At 38.8% G+C, this 22448-nt stretch overlaps 1 protein-coding gene across 1 annotated transcript; it reads left to right on the top strand.

Annotated features, from left to right (window-relative positions):
* The first annotated feature begins 4 nt into the window (after positions 1-4).
* Positions 5-13021, top strand: st8sia2 (ST8 alpha-N-acetyl-neuraminide alpha-2,8-sialyltransferase 2). Its single transcript, XM_034233618.1, is given in 7 exon segments — positions 5-358; positions 1732-1788; positions 2607-2747; positions 2842-3099; positions 5779-6072; positions 9552-9839; positions 9841-13021. Coding segments are annotated over 7 exon segments (1158 nt in total). The 5' UTR covers positions 5-260; the 3' UTR covers positions 9863-13021.
* The last annotated feature ends 9427 nt before the right edge of the window (positions 13022-22448 follow it).

The raw sequence follows: 22448 nt of genomic DNA, 5'->3' as shown, positions 1-22448 counted from the left end.
CAGGCTGTGTAGGTGCACGCTTTCAAAGTTTGACTGGGGAATAGCCGGGGAACAGTGGAGGCGGCATCGGGAACAGGAAATCTGCATCTGGAGAGGGGAGAGCACCACAGCTCGCGTGGGAGGGTCCGGCTCCGGCGATAAGAACAATGGGAGAGATGGCTAAGCGGATTTTCGATGTGTAAATGTGAAACAGAAGAAGGTGAATGTAACACAGTGTTCGCTGGAAGAAGGGACCCCCGGCTGTCCCCCTCAGCCGAGCCATGCCGCTCGTATTCCGCACGCTGTTGTTCGGCTTTGTAACGCTGCTCGTTGTGGTTCTCATAATAGACGATATTGCAGAAGTGGAGGAAGAAACTACGTAAGTAGCACACCGTAATGTACCTATGCATTGTGTTTGTATGAGTGTGTAAATGTGTGTGGCCATTGTTTTCTTGTCCAGCAGGTTGTCTTCCTCACAGGAACTGGAAAGTGATAGTGGTGGACTGGACATGAGTAAAATGAATGAGCTTATCTTTATGGAATTGAAGTTTGGAGTTGAATGTGGACTATGTGGTTTCTACACTTGGGTGCAGCAGTAGCAGCTGTTCCCGGGGACAGCAGCCTGCCCAGACAGGATCTCCAAGGATTTGGCTATTTGTCTTGTAGCAGACTGCATGCGGGATAGGATACATTTACACTAGAGAGTAGAGTGTGTAGTGTGTAACAGAGAAAGGGGAGAGAGGAAAAAGAGAGGGGGGATAGAGCATAAAGAGAGGAGGGGGCAACGGTAACAAAAGACGCGTTGCTCTTTTTCGTTTCAATTTCAGACTTTGAAATGTTGAGCAGTGCAGCAGATTTATTTCCAGTCACACAGATGCCCCACTTGCATTTGACCCACAAGAACATGGGTGCTCAATTTAGCACTCCAAATACTTCTGTCAAACAACAACCAAACCTCGACAGTGCAACATCATCATCCTCCTCATCATGATCATCACCGCTTTAAGATGCTTGCTACCTGAATGGCAAAATCGACTTCTTTCATGTCTCTGTGAAGCTTTTTAATTCTCACATCTCCCTTGCAGCAAGAGCATTTTGTTTTGAATGCAATTACCCGGCTGTGGCTTACGTTGTAATGAGGTCATATTGGTTTGAGATTCGCCGTGGGAGAAGAACTAGAACCAATTCAACTTCTGCATAAATGCAGCTTAACTCAATTATATCAATACATTTAAAGCCACCAGGATTGTGAAACGAGACCGGCCGTCTGTCAGAGCAGCGTTCATCTGTTTCAGCTTCTCTCTCCTTCAAGAAAAACAGCCAGCTTGTCAGGATTTCATGGACACCTGACCAAGGTCATGGTTGTAAAACAGTCTGATCTGAATGCATATACAGAATATTGACTGTAAATTATTTGTTCCTGGTGTATTTAACAATCCTGTAAAAAGATTGCTCACTTCCCCATTAAAAGAAAACCTCCATACAGTATAATGGGGCTCCATTAGGGTCACATTTCCCTTCATTACATCAGCAAAGGCCTACAGTGGATGCTTAGAAATACCTTGATGCATGCTTTCTAACAGCATTCTGTCTTAAAAGGCGGAAGTACTGTACACTTGTTATTGAATACAGTAAGTGTATTATAGTTACAGGATATGGTTACAGGAAGGGTTTGAATCATCAGTCCATTATCAACCCAAGCTCCAAGCTACAGCACGTGATTCATAATTCAATCTCTCTTTTTCTGTCTAGAAATCCTGGACATTTGAAGAAGATGAACTTGCATCGGGCCATCCCTAAACCACATAGGTCTGAAATCTAATTATTTATCTCAATTAGTTTTTTTAATGCCTTTGCAGCTTTGACAGTAAGTCATTAGTTACTTTTTTTCAGCAAGATGGCAGCTGCTATAATCACTGTGTTGGCATCCATATGTTAACAAAAACATCTGCCATACCAATACATCTAAATAAAACTGCTCTATTTTAAGTAAAATCCTCCCATTTGATATAAATTATCCTAACTTTTGTTAAAGCACAATCAAGAAAAGTCCATTCTGATTATTTGTACTGTTGGAGGAAATAATCAGATCATTTGAACATTGCATGATCTATGTAAGCATTACCAGTAAAAGTGCTGAATAACTACGTATATCTCAAGGTTTTGTTGCTAAGATCTATTCAAAGTACTCAATATGCACTAAATGTCCTCGAAGAGTGTTATATTATGTATTCAAAATCTTGCTGAACAATGTCTGTGTTAGTGGCTAAATCTATAAAATAATTGCAGTGCAAAAAATACACTTATATAATAGAGTAGGCATTTGCATAAAATAGTTCTGCTGTTTTTTACTTTTAAATGTCGGAACAAGGACCCGACATGTGTGCTTGAGTAAATGTAGGTCTTCTCAGTTACATTTCACAACTATTTCTATAAACTAAAATCACGAATTTCACAAAGGGTGCTATATTCTGACCCTAAATACCGATAGATCACCCTTAAATTGGGGGGGGAAAGGGAAGACATCGCACACTATATTGACCATTAACCAAGACTTTTAGTTTCTTATCTTATCGCTTTTAAGATCTACAGTAGTGTGTATAACATGACTCTCTGTTCTCAATTAGAAAGGCCACGGCACATGTCGATCCGACTGCTGTGACGAGAGTGAGCAAAGATGTAAAGCCTGTCGGTCCAAGCTCCAATCACACTGCCAAGCTTTCTTCAAACAACTGGACTTTTAACAAGACGCTCTCCAACCTCATCAGGCAGGCTAATCACTCTCTACAATTATCTCCACGTATTTTCACACTCTACTAAGAAGAGTCTTTCGTAACCAGTGTTTATTTTCTGTTTTCACAGAAAGAATATTCTAAGATTTCTGGATCCAGAGAGAGACATCTCTATTCTGAAGGGTACACTGAAGCCGGGAGATATCATCCACTATGTGTTTGATCGCCACAGCACCACAAACATCTCAGAAAATCTCTACCGTCTTTTGCCAACTGTATCCCCTATGAAGAACCAACATCACAAGCGCTGCGCCATTGTGGGGAACTCAGGGATCCTGCTGAACAGCAGCTGTGGGCCCGACATCGACTCTCACGACTTTGTTATCAGGTACTTTTTATTTCACAGAAACGGCATAAGTGATTTCAGGGTTGGAAGTCCTCCAATTGAAATAACTCAGAGAACATGCAAGTCAAAGTGGGCCGTATTTGAAATGGATTAGCACATTAGTTTCTGTTATAGGTTTATCTCACTTTACTTGGAGTGTAATTCACATTGGAATGATAATCACTTCCTGAAGCTCTTGGTTTAATTCAGGTTCAGAGTTTGTGCTCACACAGCAGGAAATGTATTAATTGGTCTTTCGAAAAAGCTGTCAAAGCCTTTTTTAGGATTTAAAGCTGGAAATCGAGCTGTCGGGATGAGAGCAATTAAATGTGTGATTATACATCAAACCGACATTTTGAAGAGCACACTGTGCACTCTCTGCAGTCACAAAGTGGTTGTTTATCATTATTAATTTGTCATCGGAGGTACATTAATTAGCATGGGGTTATTTTATAATGAAAGATGCAAAAACCAAGTATTCTGGTTGGGTTTCCGATTACAGATAGTAATAATCCAAAAAATAATGCAGGAGATGTGGAGACTGTGAGTCACTTCCTCTAATAAATCAATGACTTTAATGTTATATAAATGGAGCAGGAAGTATCTATCAGTGATAGCACCTTATGGAGCTGATCAATAGTTGAATAGGGCTCAAAGTCCTTTTATGTCCCTTTTTTTATTCTTAAATTGATTCTGTTGCCACCACATCTTGTCTTCCCTAAGTGCTGCAATGCTATGCTGATTTCTAGACCACAGCAGCATGACAATAACACTGGGGCTTGGCGGTAATGCTTGGCTAAAGGCAGACAACAGGAAATGTGGCATTTTGAGAAGCTGAGGAATTTGCTCTGGCATTCGTGTATCAGATTGGAAGATAAGGCCTCATCTAAATATAGCTCTCTGCCTATGCTGGGTATCCACAAAGTAGGTTGACAGTATTTTGGGTAATATGTTATATTAGTTCAGCGTTTTGATAATGTCATTGAATAATTTTCGAAAGAGCTATTTGTCTGACCTTTCAAAATGGAGTCAGCTGATGTTTCATACTTGTCATGTTTTCCATTTGCTTGGCATCTTTGAACCCAGTCTGGATATGAGCTGTTATAGCATATTTACAGAAAACTTTAAAAGCACATCCATGCATTCTTTATTTACTTTCCTTTAACTAAATAATGTTGTGTTCTCGACTTCTTTTTAAACTAAACAAACTTTTAAAAAACAACCCGATTATCTGAGTGTTCTGGAGATGCATTGTTCTCACAAAACAGTTTCCACAAGTGTGTACATTAAAACATGTTTAGTCATTAAATCAAGTGCTCCTGGTTTGTCTTCCTGCCACACTGCAGATAATAGAAATGCTTCCCAGTAAGTAATTACCTGCTTTATTTTTCTGTTATTTATTTTGAGGCCAAGGTTAACATCAACAAACAAAGTGCTGTGCTGCTTTTTCTGCCAAACACAGTTTTATTTCTGCTATTTTACTCTTAGTAGAAATACATGATGGGCAGCTTGAAGACAAAAACAGATAGCATACAAAAAAGTGTCTTAGTAAGATGTGAGCTGCTGAAAGATTAAGATTTGTGTATGGATGTCTGAAGTAAATCAACCATTGCAGATTGACAGCTTGAAGTCACTGTAATCAGCTCATGAAATGAATGGCCTATCACAGTATTGGTGGTCCATATCATTTATGTCCTTGCTTTTCTTTTTATTAAGCTCACTTGTCAATCAGGTGACTGTGAAGATCATATACATGTATGATTCTCATCATATGCATATTTATCAAACCATATACATGAATGTTTCTCTACTCTTACATGTCGTGTTTTGGACGTAATATGGTCTTTGTTTACATTAGCAAGCATCGCTAACACTCAGAGCTAACCTGTACTGGAGAGAATACATGCATAAAAAAGCAGGAAATAAAAAAAGGAACTCACCTTGTGGTAAACCCGCAAGAGAAAAAGCAGTTGAGCTTTTTGAACATCCTTGATGTGGTTTGGAACATGATGGCGTTTAATCACGGAAGAATTTAACTGTATCTGCCGGGTAATTCCGAGTAGGCATTAGCTCCCCCCTCTTTTTTTTTTCAAGCTAAGGACCCAAAATCAGCGTTTCTCTAACAGGGCTGGAATAGAGGGATATGAGGCATGGCTAGAATGTGTGATCTGTTTGGTATTTTGAGCAAAACACATAGACATGTTTTTATTTTTCTATATCTGAGACCCATAACATATGCCTAAAAATAGCATGATAGGAGACCTTTAATATGTCGCCCATCTGTACATGTCTTAAATATTTCAAGGTGATACCCGCCATGAGCAATCTGTTGAATTATTATTTTATTTTATTATGAAATGATTCCACTACACGTCACAAGCTGTCTCAGTATGTGTGTTGAAACTAATACAATTTAAAGGTATCATTTTTAGTGTTACCTTTTCAAATAACTTTCTTATATCTTAAAACTTTTAATGAGTAGTAGCAGTATGCTAGTTGAGTGCTGAGTTGGATCCTTATTATAGTCCTATACATAATTAAGAAACATGGCTTGATGTTTGCAGATGTGTCTGCTAGAAAACCTCAAGAAAAATAAACTAGATCATGGGCAACTAGACGAAGGGAAAATGTTCTCATTAGCTGACACTGAAACCCAGTGACATGTGTTCTCCTTGTCCTAAGGTGTAACCTGGCTCCAGTGGATGAGTTCTCGCAGGACGTGGGCCGGCGGACTAACCTGGTGACCATGAACCCTTCAGTGGTGCAGCGGGCCTTCCAGGACCTGGTGAGCGAGGAGTGGAGGGACCGCTTCCTTCAGCGTCTCCAGAGCCTCAGCGGCAGTGTGCTGTGGATCCCAGCCTTCATGGCCAAGGGGGGGGAGGAGCGTGTGGAGTGGGCCCTTCGTCTTATCCTGTCTCACACCGTGGACGTGCGCACCGCCTTCCCCTCGCTGCGCCTTCTCCACGCCGTCAGAGGGTAAGAGTGCTGCTTCTTTAAAGAACACCTGTGAGCAGCATAATGATGGGGTGAATAACACTAATCTATAGTCCGGACCGGGTGGCTATACTTAAACGGTGCATTAAGGCAGATCTCAAGGGCAGGATGATACTCAGTCTGTCTTCACTCACGGCCCCTACACACGGCGGCGTGCGTTACCGCTTGGCGGTGGGCGTGTCTGAAGCTTGGGGATTTTTTACGAACAACGCGACCAACAACCAATCACATGAATGTCCCGCCCCGGACATACAAAGCAAAGCATTCATGCTACATCCATGCTGGCTAAATATACTGTCTATGCTTGCTAGCTGTCCATTCAAACGAAGTACACTGGCTATAAACTCCCCAAACAGGCGAAAACCTACCAGTTTCACCCACTGTCTCTGCCACCTCCCCCCAAGCCTGGCTCCTCCGGTTTGTATCCCTGTATGTAAAGAGGGACTGGTCATATAGTACCGGGTGATTCCCTAACGCCACGATAATTTCCTCCTCCATTTTTTGACATATGGGAAATAACTGCGGTCTGGCTCTCCCAACATACATGCGGTTTGATTGGCTAGCGCTTGTGCTGTCAGATTTGCATACGCGGGATTTGATTGGCTGATGCCTCCGTCGAGGTGGCAAAAGTAGAACATTGCTCTACTTTTGCAGCGAGCACCGCGAGAGAAGCTACGCTTTGCTCCCACAATGCAGTTCGGCGAATCGTGACGTCACCCCATTCAAAGTGAATGGGCAGAAGCGTTGAAGCGGCAACGCACGCCGCCGTGTGTAGGGGCCGTCAGTGTGCACCTGAAGGCGTTCTACATAATCTTGTCTCGTCTTGATCAAGTGTGAAATGTGTCTTAGTGCGTTTCATTTTAAAAACTAATGACATAGTTAAAGCAGACATGCCAGTCTCTCGTGAAGTTAGGTCTATGTCTCTTTCTAAACTAATAGTTCAACATTTTGGAAAATTCAATGATTTGCTTTCCTATGGAGAGTTAGGTGATAAGGTTGATAAGATAATATGTTCCCAAATTGGGAAAATGTTGCCTCTTTTTTTTTGTTACGTCTCTTATATGTGTGTGTCACAATGTTGAAAATCTGAATGTTATCAAGAAAAAAAAGAACCTCATGGTGGACCTAGAGGTAGAGTTAGAGGATCACAAAAGTCGGTAGGGTTCATCATCCGGGAACCATTAATGTCCATAGAAAATGTCCTAACAATTCATTTAATTACATTTGTCGAGATTTTTCAGTGTGTTGAACAAAGAACAAACACTTAGTGCTTTTTCAAGGGAAATACATGCTTTGACCATTTCTTGTTGATTAACAGCAGGGTGCCGTGACTTCCTGGAGTGCTGTCGTCATGGTGAGGTTACCAGGCAAACAGCCGAGAAGCTAGATAAGACTGCTGAGCGGACCGATAAACTGTTGTTCATCATGGTATCGATTCTCTCATTTAACTCTCAGCAGGAAAGCAAATAAGCACATTTACTGAAATAGAGGCTTTGTTCCCTCAGGGTCTGACCACAGTGCCCTGGTTCATTCTCAGCTTTTATGCATTGATTTTGATTGATTTGCTGCTAACATTTATGAATCTGCTCTATGAAGAGATCAATTGCCGTAAGCTTAAATTATGTTCAAAATGTTGCTCTAAATCGTGTTTTTTGGATAATGTTGCTGAAAAGCAGAGATAATGAGTAATGCTGTTTAACGGTGATATAACAGGCTATTATTTGTGTGGATTTATTTTAGAACTGGATCTTTTTTGGTTAATATTTTTGCATATCTTTTCAGATACAGCCTCTACTGCCTTCGGGCTGTTATAAATTCCCTCTGTGCAATTTGTGTTGCTTTTCTGCTTCTCTGTCGTCACAACCACACTCTGTTCAGGAGCTTTGTTAAAAGCCTAACAGCCACTGATGGTCAGTGACCAAATTATGCCATTTTGTATGCTTCAACTAACCCTCAGTAAGGGATTGAACTGGGACATTATTTGTGTGATTCACAGTCTGTTTAATTAGTGTTTTACAAGAGAAGATGGTTAGCCTGAAAGATTTGTTTGAGATGAAACTGCCTTTTTCCTTTTAATAGTGGGATCGGATAATTGCTACCCCTCGCCTACCTCCTCTTCTCAGTAACTTTAGATCTCCATCATGTGCAGTGAAGGACAATAGATCTGTTCGTATTAACTCCACGTAAATGCCACATCAGAGCGTTTGACAGATAATTGGAATGTCTCCTCTGCTTGTTAAAAATCTGATCACATGCTGTAGTGTTGGTTAGACTGTAAACCTGGCCTGTGGACACGAATGTCTTTAAATAGTACAACCTCTGAATCTCAACACGACCTTCCACACTAACAGAGTGCACAGCCAGAGGGGGCAGAAAAGCCCTTGAGGCTGGAGCAATGGGCAAGTGACTTGAACAGAAAATGAAGTTGGGGCAAGTGAGAGTCTGACCGCCTCCCCCTGGAGCTGCTCCTGAAGGCAGCATGTGGTAACTCGCTGTCAAAGGAGGTCTAGGTCACATAAAGTAGAATAATGCCACTAGTGTGTGCACTTGGTTTAACATGTTTCAAAACATATCCACCTGAACAAGTAATTACATTTCATTTGTTATTTTATTCTAAGAAGTAAAACCACTGCAAATGTGGTTAGTTATATCCCTTTTTTCACAATGTAATTTCCATCATTGCAGTAGTTTGTTTTTCTGAACAGTTGGTTTGTTTCCGGCACAGATGGCTGCACTAGACTCAAGATTTTGTGCTAGGAAATGTGTTTAATTATCCTTCTTTTTAACTGTGGAAAGAAGAATAGGGCAGCAATAAATAATTGCTGTTATCAATCTTCAAAAATGTAAATACTTAAATCCAAACACGTATCTTCAGATTGTTTAATTTTCAACTGCAAAACACATCACCTCTAAGTGGTATAAAACAAATGTAAAAAACATTTTTATTTCAAAAGCAGGAACCAGAGAATAATAGGAGGTTTTTTTTCTTGTGATATTGCTGAACCAATTAAGTTTCTATAAAAAAATGCCTATGAATTAATCAGCCAACTATTTCAGCATTTTCTCTAAATAAATAACTTTCTGAAACATCATACTAAATGATGTTAAGGATATTTTTGCAGTGCAGCAAATACAAGACGGGAAAAAAAAGGTTATTTATTGATATCTGTGAGCAGCCAGTCCTTGAAACATATCTGGCGTGCTCTATATTTCTACTTGCCTGACTTCTTAGGATTCAGCTCCACAGTGCGTGCTCTGGCATACTGCGTATCTGGATTAATATCAATACCCGGAGGGAGGAGGGTCTGACTGAAGGAGATAAGTGTTGCTTCAGAGTGAATACTGACTTTAGTGTGCTACCTGAAAAAGAAGCTCTGGAGACCTTGGACATATTTTTCCTTTTTGCTTTATTATTAGTTATCGCATGCAGCTAAACGCATATTTTATGTTTCTGTGTACAGGTACTGGCTCACCAACCATGTCCACATCAAGCGTCCGACCACTGGGCTCCTCATGTACACAATGGCCACTCGCTTCTGTGATGAGATCCATCTGTACGGCTTCTGGCCCTTCTCACACGACCCGCAGGGTAAACCGGTGAAATACCACTACTACGATACTCTGAAGTACGAGTATACGTCCAGCTCCAGCCCTCACACCATGCCTCTGGAGTTCAGGACCCTGAGCGCGTTGCACAGACAGGGGGCGCTGCGGCTCCACACTGGAACCTGTGACGCCGACAGGAGACCAGAAGGAGCTCCAGAGCAAGTAGCTGACAACACATCTCCATGGAAACCACTTTAAGCAGACTTTGTGAAAAAGTGTTCTTGTTACGGTACTTTTTTGAAACTTGAATTAAGATATTTTCAGTAATTGGAATTAACTTTTTTCTATCTAAAGAAGTGACTTCTTACTTACCTCTTACTGATGTGTTTTACCTCTAATGAGATTTCTATGGCAACCTTTCAAAATAATGAGTCCCATTTTCTGTAGGTATTTTGTTGTCTTGAAACAACATTTGAAAAGGCCTCCCACGTTTTTACTATTGTGATAAATAGGAATTGAGAACACATTTTTGTTTTTCAAATTTGGTCATGAAAAGCCGTCAGTAAATATATTCCATATTAATAATATTCCCAGTTTATGATATGAAAGATCCCCATTAAGGGTGTGTAATAATTAACCCATCATGTCAACATAATGAAGAGCTGCTGAATGAATGGCTCTTGTAAGGCACTTTTTGGGCCACAAGATGGAAGCACTTCATAATCAGGGAGAAGGATGACAGAAAAATGTTGGTCAACTGTTCAAACTTTTTTTTTTTTTTAGAAATAACCTTCAACTTGTGATAAGACATTTTACTCTGAGGACATTTACGCTTTTGTAGCTTGTAAAATACCGTCAGTGGTGTTCACAGTGAAACAGGTCATTCATAAGCAAAAAACTCCAAGAGTCTAGTCAACCAGAACTGCCGTGTGATAGAGTTGGGTTACCTTGAGAGCCAAATGAAGGAGTGAAGCATGAGGAAATGTATTCAGCTTCTGTGAGGATAAAGAGGGAGTGCCAGCTGTTCACATACGATTGTTTACACAGACTCAGCCGGAAGTAAACTCGCTTTGTAAACTCTTCTCAAACAACATAAGCCCTGTTTCTGCACTGGAAATGTTAATAGGTTGTAGCTGTGTGTTGGTACTAAGAAGAGCTTAGCTTATTTCATGAATGTATTGGTGATATTCTTACAAATGCTGTAGGAAATAAGCCCTATATTGTGCTTTAAACACATTTCTAGTAACTGTTAGCAGAAGTCCCAGTGCACTGAGAGGAGTTGATAACTTGTATGCCTTCATTATTTTTTAATAATGTATGAATTATACATGTATTGTGTGTTTAGGGCTAGTATCTCAACCATTATAGATTGATACAGATATTTGTGGATTTTAGGATTGCCAGTATTTAGTGCCTATAATCAATTAATTGGATGATTTAAAATTGAAGAATTAAAAATGTTCAGGGTTTATCTAACTTGTTTTTTACATGATAAGATAGATGTAAAAAACGAACGTACATTACTTTTAATAGTGTTACTCACCACTGAAACCCAGCTATGATTGACAAAAATAAACAAAGAAAGTTATTTGATTGTAGACTTGTTCAGTAGTTGTGATCAGGTAAGAAACGCAATTCTTTGTTTATTTTAAGAACAATACCAGACACATTTGTCAGTCAATACGTTGAATGCTAGTTAGGGTTATATTTTTGTAATTTAAAGCTCCACCTTTTGTCTTTATACTGGGCTTTTTGCCAAACACTATTTTCTGCAACAAATTGCCTCTTTTAATACAAATTAACAGAAGTATTCAAATGATTCCACAAGCTCTACACAAGCAGCAGGTCATGCGCTGCCAGCCATGTGATCTGTCTGTAATAGTGTTGTTTTGACAGGATGCGCTTGTTGACTTCATGTTGGCCAATGGAGCGAGTAAAGTTAAGAATATACACAAAAGTTGTACTAGCGATGTGAGCAGTCTGAGGCAATGAAAGGCCTGTTTGTGAAGGCTGGTCTGAGATCAACAAAAATAGAAACATTCTGTGACCAATACAATTAGGTTACTTATCCCAGAATCTGGACTTTGCCACAGATAGAAAACGTTCTACTTGAGGGGATTCTTCTTTATAGTTGTATCTTGTAGCTTAACTTTAGTCATGTAGCTTTACCATATATTAGTATTTGTTCAATGTACAAATTCCAGCAACAAAATATTAACTTTTGCATGTTTTGTCTTGATGCATACCACTTGACTATATTTAAGTTTTTTTTAATACTTAAACTATTCAGTATGACTTGAGAAAACTTGAATGATGTTATGACAAAGTGAATGTACTTTTCTGTGTCAGAAAACACACAGAAGATCAGAATGGAAAGAAATAACACTTAAAACGATGTAACACTTCAAAGGAAGCAGTTTTATTTCAGTAGTGTTTCAAAGAAATGGAAACCAAGGATACAGCTGTGGGTACACATAATATCTGTGTCAAAAACCAAACAGGGACTTGAATTCAATAAACTTCCAAAACAGTTTGAACATTTAACTTATTTTGGTTTAAATGTGGGATTAGAGCAATTAGATACAGTCTTCAAATAGCTACCACAATGACGTTAATTCATTTTACAACAGGAACTGTCTGTAGCAGATCATTCAGTTCTAATAAAAGTACAGAAATAGCATCTTCAGACGAGCAGGGTTTTTCCACAATTACACGCACAACTAAAGATAAAATAATAGACGGTGACAAGATGGAGGAGGATAACTGTTCAAGGGTGATAGTCCCCTGAGACACACTAATGGAGCTGCAGTTTACTCCACATACAGTAAAAAACATACATGAAACAATATCGAAAATAACAGTGGTCATATCATCTGATGGAAACCACAGGAAATAGCCAACATTCTGCTAAAGGACATGATATAAATCACATGATCGAAAGTTTGAATCACTTTCAAAAACCGAATCATACATTCACACACACACCATATCACTTGTATCCAGTCTTCTGTAAATGTCAACAAGGAAATAAAAATACAAAACGTTCTTTCTCCCGGAAAGAAAATGCAGTACGAGTCGGGCATTGCAGTTTTTTTGTTAACTATGGTTGGAGGTCATTCAGAAGCAGCTGCAGCCGTATGCCATTTTGCACTATCAAATAACAGTTTGGATTAAAAACAGAAGGTCACCTACAATACCCACACTCACATTTGCTGCAGAAACCTAATCTAGGTGCACTCTGCTACGTAGTTGCTGTAATTACATTTAGGGCACAAACACAGACCAGTTTGTGAACATGACGGCTATTTATTTTCTGCCCTTTATACGAGATTCTTGGTTGATTATTGTGTATTTGGTATTTGAATTAAAGATATAACAACCTCAATGTTTTCATTTTTTATAGTGAATACTTATCAATCAAATCAATGTTAAAGGTCACATTTCCTCAACACTCTTTCTCAAAGCCAGTTGAAGAAACTGTTTCTACCAGAGTCCATTTGGCACAGGGAATGTACTCTTAAGGGGGAAAAGACTGAGTGCTTTTCAGGTTAGACATTACAAGAGTCAGTGGGCCATTAATTGCCATTCTTGAGGGAGACTTTCCATTATACTTTACTAGCGCCTCGTCTACTATTTTAAACAGATACCAGATTCTGGGGATACTTTTAAATTGAAATAACATTGTTTTGGTTTAGAAAATAAGACACTGGGTGCATGTAAATACTGTTACATCTCTGTGTTGTTTTAAACCTGTTGGGATTGTTCAGTGGTTGCTAAATTGAATGACGTCACTTGACTGAACATACCCAATCACGTAACAGATTACTCCATCATATTCATATAGCAAATGGATGTTTTCCATTAACACCTTACAAAATACCCTGACTATATTATTTGAGATTTCTTATCAAATTTCAACATCTTAAAATACGCAAAACTTCAGCTAAGATAGCAGCAAAACAGGACAACACATGGTAAAAAAATATACGCTTACTCCATACATAAGGACAGACCGCCGTCCACAGTATATGCACATTTAAGTGGTTAGTAGATAGAAATATATTTGGTATGAAAGTTTAGTTAAAAATATCCATTACAGAATATCAATAGATTCTTCCTAGTGTGCAAATGCTTGAATAAAGTATTCTCTGCACATTATTTGTTAACATTTTATGCATCATCTGATGGTTATAATATGGGAGGATTATATTTTAAAAGCAGACGTTGGATCCTAAACTCCTCAGACCAACACAATGTAGCTCAAGTGTCAAAATGAAATGACTTTAAAATGTTTTTTCCAGGTAATTTCCACGTTTTTATAAAGACGATTTATTAAATGACTGTTGAGAAACAGTCACAAAATGAAGCACTCTGATCTCTAATATCAAAAAGTATTGTGCAGGTTATTTGTGCCACATGATAGAAGCGTCAGTGAAGCAGCAAACTATGATATCCATGCAGCTCCAGTCCTTTAACACAGATAAAAGCCATGCACAAGCAGCATATGAAGTTGCTGATTTGATAAGACTTGAACAGCACAAACATACAGAAAATCACTTGAGTTGTTCCAGGCAAAACAGGAGTTATCCAATGTTGATGTCCATGCCGGCATTCACCTGAAAAAAAATAACTGTTACTTTACATATTTGAATACGTTTTTACAATACATATGATTACGTGGAAATAATTTAGCCTGCTGTTTCCAGTCTGACTAGGAATTCAGGAATGTCAGGTAAACAGGACGTCATATCTCCCTTTCAGGAAGTGTTTGTGTGTTAAAGAACAATGGAAAGAACGGAAGGGTGAAACCTTATATCAACATTAGATGAACTAAAACAATAGTTTTTCAAAATAGTGTTTCTTCAAGAGAAGCAAGCAGGAAGTACACATTTAATGCATACTTTTGAAATTCCCATACTATCAGTGTGGTTTTTAATAACAATCCTTTACCTCAAATGTTTGTGAGCATTATAAAAGTGCTATAGATAGTCCAAGAAAAGCTGTGAGACACTCCTATATCTGTTTTAGTAGCATATGCTTACTCACTTTGCTAAAAAGGTGGTGCCACCAAGCAGCTTTTATTAATCAAAAGAGATTTGCGGAGAGCTTTACATAGGGAAATCAACTTTAAAACACGTCATGGCTAGTACAACTGAGTAAAACTAAGATGAGCAAAAGCAGGCAATTAAATAGTACAAAAGTACTGTGTACTGTTCAGTTTTTACACTAATCTTTGAAGTGGAATAGGTTTTATATAGTCCAACCCTTACAAAGAAACACTTTGACTTGAGAGACATATTCTGTACAGATACATTTCGGTAGAAATAAAGGGCCAGAGTGTAAATTATGGGCTAGCATATTATGCCCACACTCTACAGAGGTTAATATCTCCTCTCTATCCACAGGGAACCATAAACCTAACTTCTCTGATATAGATTCAAGATTCAAAAGGTTTAATGTCATATCATACATGCAACTACAGTGTATATAAATATATACAATACATAACATCAATTATGAAGGATATATAGGATTAGACCTGCAATCGTCAATCGGGGAGTTTCTTCAAAGGAGTATTTAGAATTGTAAAAGAACAAACCTGTATTTGACATCAAAGAGGGTTGAGTCGTCCTCATCATCATTCTCCTCATTTAGAGGGGCCATCTCCACACGTTCAGCGGGGGTCGTTATAATGTCATATTTTCTTGTTTTTCTGATTCTTCTCCCAGATCTGTTGGGAAGAAAACATTGGCAAACATGAGTCAAGCACAAGTTTTCAAAATGTCATAATGTAGGCTGACTGACTACACCACATCAGCTGTAGAGCAAATTTATAATGTTTCCAAATTGTGACGTTTAAAGTGGTAACATGCTTAGTTCTCACAATCATAATAATGTTTGGCTCGGATGGGCAGTTGACATATATTTCAATTGTATCGCTACCAATATGATAATTGATTAATACATCTAAATGCTAAATATTCTCGATTTACACCTTTTCAGATGTACTGTTTTGTCCTGTTTTATATATTTGTAAAGCCATTTCAACACAGCACATTGGGCTCTGCCTTTTTTGTTTTTACTCTCCCCCAATATTTCATAGACTAAAATAACCATTGATTAATTGATAAAAGAATGACCAGATTCATCTAAAAATAATCATTAATTGCAACCCTAGTATGAAATATGAATAAACAACCTAAACAAGAATACACGTGATGAATGTAAAGATGACTGTGATGTTAGAACTAACAATATCATATTCTTCACATAGGTCAAAGATAAATAAGGACAGAAAATATCTGACATAAAGCACATCGGGATGTCTATCTAAGTGGCTCCTCTACACTAGACTCCCTGTAGGAACATTATACATAGGCCCAGACACAACCACATGCTCCTAATCGATTCATTTACAAGGAACACCACAAAGAGCGACATTTATACCATACATTTCTTTGACTGCATCACTGTAAGGCTTCTTATTAAAGGTAAACCGTAAACAGATACATCAGCCTGCTTGCAGCTTACCTGATCACTTTGATGACCAAGCATGTGATGAGAACAGCTGTTAGCACGCAGATGAAAATAACAATGTTTTTCAGAGTGGGAAGATGCGTCATTATAGATGAAATCCGGGATCCCACGGCGGTGTCTGTCACATTATGTGTCATTTGATGTTCGCTGATGGTGGAAGATGATGTTGAGTTGAGCAGCGTCGCCGGTGAATAAGGATGTATTGGTACGCCACTGACCCGCCAAATAGCCGCGATAATTAAAGACAAACCGAGATTGTAATTCACCATTGTGCTGAGATAAAAATAAAATGTAAGAAGGAATTTATTTGTGTAGTTTCTCCCAACTAGATGAAATGCGACAGCAGCTGTCACATTATAGGAGGATTGGCTTATCTCTGTCAGATGTGGCTATTTACACAATAATGCGTAACGCAAATATCCATCTCCTTCCTCGTCCAAGCTTTTCCTAATGCTGGAAATGTAGGTCTTAGCCTGCATTAACTTCTAAAAACGTGTTTCCTTTGAGGTGAGTTATAGTTATTCCTTCCTGATTGCATTAGAAGTGTAGAGATGGGGATTATCCGCCTCCGGAAGAGCTCTGCAGGCTGGCCCTCTGCTCCCGGTGCTGAAGGTGCTGAAGAGGAGTATTTTGTGGATTTGTGATGCATTCAGGGCAGCCTCGGACTTCCTAACACTCACAGATCTGCTGTCAACAAGACTTAGTTTGGCAGCTGCAGTCGACAAGTTGTTTAGGTGGCTTATGTTTGATTACTCATTTAAATAAATCTACCATCAAATTAACAAGACATATAGATATCTAATAGTAATCAAATATTTTTACATAAATCCAAAGTAAGCCTTGAAGAAGCAATACCGCAGTAGGCTACTGAAATACTAAATTACAAGTAAAAGTCCTTAATGTAATGCAAAATCTTGTGTTCGGGTGTCTCACGTGACCCGTTTCAAGTAAAAATTATATAATAACCACGCTCTAGTTGTTTTTATCGGAACAAGGCTTCATGATATCCTCCATAACAGCGTTAGCTATATAAACACTACAAAACTGATTTTGACAATTTTAGCCAAATCTGAAGGTCTCTAAAATTGTTGTGGGTGACTCTGGGTCAAATTTGGCCCAATCAAGATTCATCTTTGACTTTAGATATTGCTTGAATATAATTGTTGATAAATGTATGTTTAAATATAACTGATGATGCAGATGGTAAAGCTAGGGCTAATTGTTTTTTTTCATGTTTTTAATGGAAATTAATCCAGCATAATATATCACAAATAATGCGTTGATTTATATTTTGTAATAATACGTAGAATCTGCAAAGTAACGACTTTTGTCATATAAATAATGAGTGAAAAGTACAATATGCCAGCCCAAATGTGATGGAGAAAAAGCTGCATAAAATTGAAATGCTGAAGTTATGTTCAAGTACCTCAAAATTGGACATAGGTGCAGTACTGGATTTAAGTACTTTGAACACCAGGAAAAGCGCTTTATGAGTATATGTACTTTCACCACTGCACCTATCGAAACAGAAAAAAACACTAAACGTTTATGTTAGCCCTATATATCTCATATATTTTTGATATATGGAAAGGTTGGGAAACAGTGGGCTAACTTTTAGACATTCCCCACTATTGAATGTTAGGTTTGGTGCATGTAGTTGAGAAGGTCGTTTATTGTATACTTTTATACAGGAAGGCCTTGTGTTTAATGTTATAGTAGGATGGCCTGTAAACAGGATTTCAGGTCACTCCCAAAGCATATTTTTATTTCCTTCATGTTTAGCCTACATATTTTTTGTTAAGTAGCCTACATATTTTGAAAGAACAACGTCAACCTGTGTAGTTATCTGAATGCAAATGTAACTGGAAGACAATGCAATACAATGAATTTGAATATCAATGATCAACCGTACAAACGTATCCCGTAAACTTTTAAAAACGCATCATAGCATAGCAGTGTGTGTGTGTGTGTGTGTGTGTGTGTGTTGATTGATTGATTGATTGAAAAGTTTATTAACAGCTTGTATATTGGGTACAGTACAGTACAGCTCAAAACATACAATTGTTAAGGGGATGCAGACCAGAGAAAGACTTTCGTCTTGTTTACATCAGGGTCCCCCATTTCAAATTCATCATGTCATTTAAGACATATAAGACATATTTGACATACAGATGGCTTATTTACAATTTACATACATGTGGTTTTTTACATACAGATTGCTTATTTACAATTTTCATTTTAGATTTCGTTCTAATACATCCTAACCGGACATTTAAGACATACCAAGTCTACAGATATACAGTTAGTAACAGAGTCTAAAATGCGAGTATATACATAGATGGGGGGGGAAGCTGTCCATTGTACGACAGGTTGAGATTTGTACCATTACCGGGGCCAGTTTTGCAATGCTCTCCCCCGAAGGTGCTCTTTAAGAGAGGTTTTGAAGGTAAGTATAGTTTTACTTTCCTTTACAGTTGTGGGAAGAGCGTTCCACCTTGATGTGGCATAATTGCGAAACGTGTATTCCCCCTTTTTTGTGCCAAATCTGGGTTTCACATGATTTGTGGAGCTCCCTCTGGTGTTATGATCATGGTATTCCTTGACCTTTGGGAATAATTTTGACATGCACATGGGTACCATAGAGGTGTAGTGGATCTTGTAGACCAGGCCCATTGCAAGTAGCTGTACTCTGTCGTCTACTCTAAGCCATCCTAGGTTGTCAAAGTGGGCAGAGGTGAGGTGGGTTCTAGATGAGAGGTCAAGCAGTAGTCTGACCAGTTTATTTTGCGATGTTTGAAGTTTTATTTTTAGCGCCTTGGAGGTGCTATGGTACCATGACGTGCAAGCATAGTCATAGTACCCTTGAATGAGTGCTCCTGCCAGAGTTTTCAGGGTGTTTTTGTTTACCAGAGAGGAGATCCGGTATAGGAATCTAGTTCTTTGATTGACTTTTTTTATTACATTGGATGCCATTTTGTCACAGGAGAGGTTTGCCTCAAGAATAGATCCTAGGTATGTAATTTCCTTCTTACTTGTGATAATAATGTCCCCCACTGCAACTGAGAAGTCGTCGGATTTGCTGAGATTAAGTTTCGAACCGAAAAGAATGGACTCTGTTTTACCCAGGTGTAATGATAATGTATTATCGGCGAGCCAGGTGCAGATTCTGCCGAGCTCGGAGCTGAGGGTTTTTTCAACCTGCAACCTGTTCCTGCCAGAGACCAGCAGGGCTGAGTCGTCCGTGAACAGGAACAAGTTGCAGTCACATGCTGATGACATGTCATTTACATAAATTAGGAACAGTAACGGACCTAATATGCTTCCTTGTGGAACACCACAGCTCACTGGGAGGGGGGGGACAGAGTACCGTTTACCTCCACCATCTGTTCACTCCCCTCCAGGTAGGATTGCATCCAGCTCACCGATAGTCTATCAAAACCAATTGCTTTTAGCTTGTCAATCAGAATGGGGTGATTGACAGTGTCGAAAGCCTTTTGTAGGTCCAGCATCACCATGCCGCAGTACTTGCCCTCGTCCACCTCTTGTTTGATGTGGTCGCTCAAATAAAGAAGGCATGTGTCAGTGGAGTGGGATGTTCTAAAGCCAGATTGAAATTCATAGATTAGTTTCTTTTCCGCGAGGTACTTTTCGACCTGTTCATATACTATTTTTTCCATGACTTTCGAGATGGAGGTAAGTATAGAAACAGGGCGGTAGTTGCCTGGGTCCAATTTGCTGCCCTTTTTGTGCAGGGGGGTTACTCTTGCAATTTTGAAGTCTTTGGGTACTTTTCCCTGTTTTATGGAGAGGTTAATTATGTGAGCTATGACTGGTGAGATGGCGGTTGCTGTGTCTCTGAGGAATTTGGAGGGGATATTGTCGTGGCCAGTGGCCTTGTTAGGTTGGAGGGCGCTCAGTTTAATGAGTACCTCTGCTGTTGTTACCCTGTGTGTGTGTGTGTGTGTGTGTGTGTGTGTGTGTGTGTGTGTGTGTGTGTGTGTGTGTGTGTGTGTGTACAATTGTGCACACTACTTAGTCTAGATTTACATTACTTTTTAGACACAGTGAGCCCCAGCACATTCCGTTTTCTAGACTTCTGTGTCACAGATCATCTCTTACCTCTTCACTGCTCATTTGGGATTGACTCGCAAATTACACTTTTCCAACAGCATTTGAAGGCAGCATTTCTCTGTTTACCCATGGGTGGGCCTTGGAAAACACACATTTCCAAGGGCAGCAGCCTCCAGGGTCACAACCGCACATTCCAGGGTAAATCTTGACCAGACAAGACAGAGTGATAAACTGTCAATTGATCATTGACGACTGTAATCCCTCACCAAATCTAGAAGCATGACACTAATAAATCAATCTTTGTCAGACTTAATCAGACACAGAGACACAACCTATAATTTAACGTAATTAAAATGTTTATGCATTTGGGTTTCCAATTTGCATATTCCTAATGGATAATTAGACAAACACTTAGATTTACTATAATAATCCCTTTGATGGCTAGTTGGTAGGGGACTTGCAGTTTATATAACTTCAGTAATACATATACAGCATTTCTTCCTGTGTACAAATCAGTTGGGGCTCCTTTTATCTGAAGACAAAATACAGCTTGTTTGGTTTTGTTGGCTTTAATTGATGCCTGCATGGTCCTATTTATGTACACCTGAGTACTGGCCTTCTACTGGGCTCCTGCATGTGAGCTTTTTGATTTGACCAAAGCCCACCAGATGGCAGCACAAAGTAACAATCGGAGCCTGCATTTTCCTTCAATGCACAGGTCTCAACTCAGTACTGACTGGTTAGAGCAGTAGGCCTTAGCATCTGGAGCCAGAAAATAAGTCAGGAACATACTGTACACAAACATGCACACACAACCATATTGTGTGTGTGCATTAGCTATATGTTGATTTTGCATGGAGAGGTATTGCTTATGTATCCTAAGAAGATACAAATCTTAAGCTAAAGGGGGGTTGTTGTTCTCCCATCTGAGAGGACAGGCTGAACTTTGCACAGAGAAACAGGGGATCAGGTTACATTGCTTGCACAGGCTTACACCATAATTTGCATTTTCACCTTTCAGTTCAAATGATATTTAACACATTTAGAAAAACAATTGTAAAATACAGTTGTGAACTTTGATCTTAAAACGTGTTACTCTTGTCTTTCCAAACTCTATTGACATGCTTTACCTTCCATCTCTATTGTTTGTTAAAGGACATGACCACACCAGTATTATTTGTCTTGCTAATTAAAAAGCAAACATAAGAACATAGCCTCCCTGATCCTGCAGCTAGTGTAAAAGGTTATTTGCAATGTCACATTGTAACATCATTTATAAGTTGGGTGTAGCCTATATTTTTTTAATATACACCTTTGAATGCAACGCTGCCTGTTTTCGTGCTGTTAAGGCACATCCCTCTGCAACAGTGTTGTATACTTTTTACAACACAAATGGTGTCATTACCTCATCCAAATCTGACAAAGAAATGACCAAAGTGTATGTGTCAAAGTAATTGGTATCATTGATTGTAAAAGTGTAGCCTATATAAATGTTATTTTTGCTGACTACTAGTTACAGCCTGTACTATTATATACAATGGCAACCTATATGTTACATCAATTTGTTTAGAGCGACTACAGTAAAGTACTTATATCGTATCGAACACAGCAGATCTCAACTATCCAGTTTAGTTGAAAATTAGTTTATCTACCTTTCTTCTCTTCTTTCATGCAACATTTACAAAACTCAAGACAGATGCACTTTACTTGTGTATTTCAGTTTTATGCCACTTTATAATTCTTCTGTGCTCATTAAGTAACTTTAATAATTAATATTTTTGCATAAAATAAAAAATGAAGATTTAATAAATCAGATTTGTATTAATTGATTAAATTGACCAACGTCTTAATCTAATTAAACTGTTTTTGTTTTTAAACCTTACTGGATCAGATCAGCCAGTCAAGAAACCGTCAAGATAATAATTACAACTTTAAACATACAGCACTAAAATGCAACATACACATTAATACAGCAAATTACATGAACACTTCTTACAACTCTGACCACTAATAGTAAGAACCTGCCTTAACAAAACCCACATTGGTGCTTGCAAGAGGTGGATATCCAATATTTCTGTTGCAACGATAGTGCCAAGAGACAACATGTCGAATAATCTATGCAAAGTCTTAAATTGCAAAATTCCAGGTGACTTGTAAATATGAAGATACTTCTTAGACTATTTTAGGATCCCAACACATATGGT

This window comes from Gymnodraco acuticeps, unplaced genomic scaffold (assembly GCF_902827175.1).
Source record: "Gymnodraco acuticeps unplaced genomic scaffold, fGymAcu1.1, whole genome shotgun sequence".
NCBI classification, from domain to species: domain Eukaryota; kingdom Metazoa; phylum Chordata; class Actinopteri; order Perciformes; family Bathydraconidae; genus Gymnodraco; species Gymnodraco acuticeps.
This window is presented reverse-complemented; position numbering and strand designations above follow the sequence as displayed.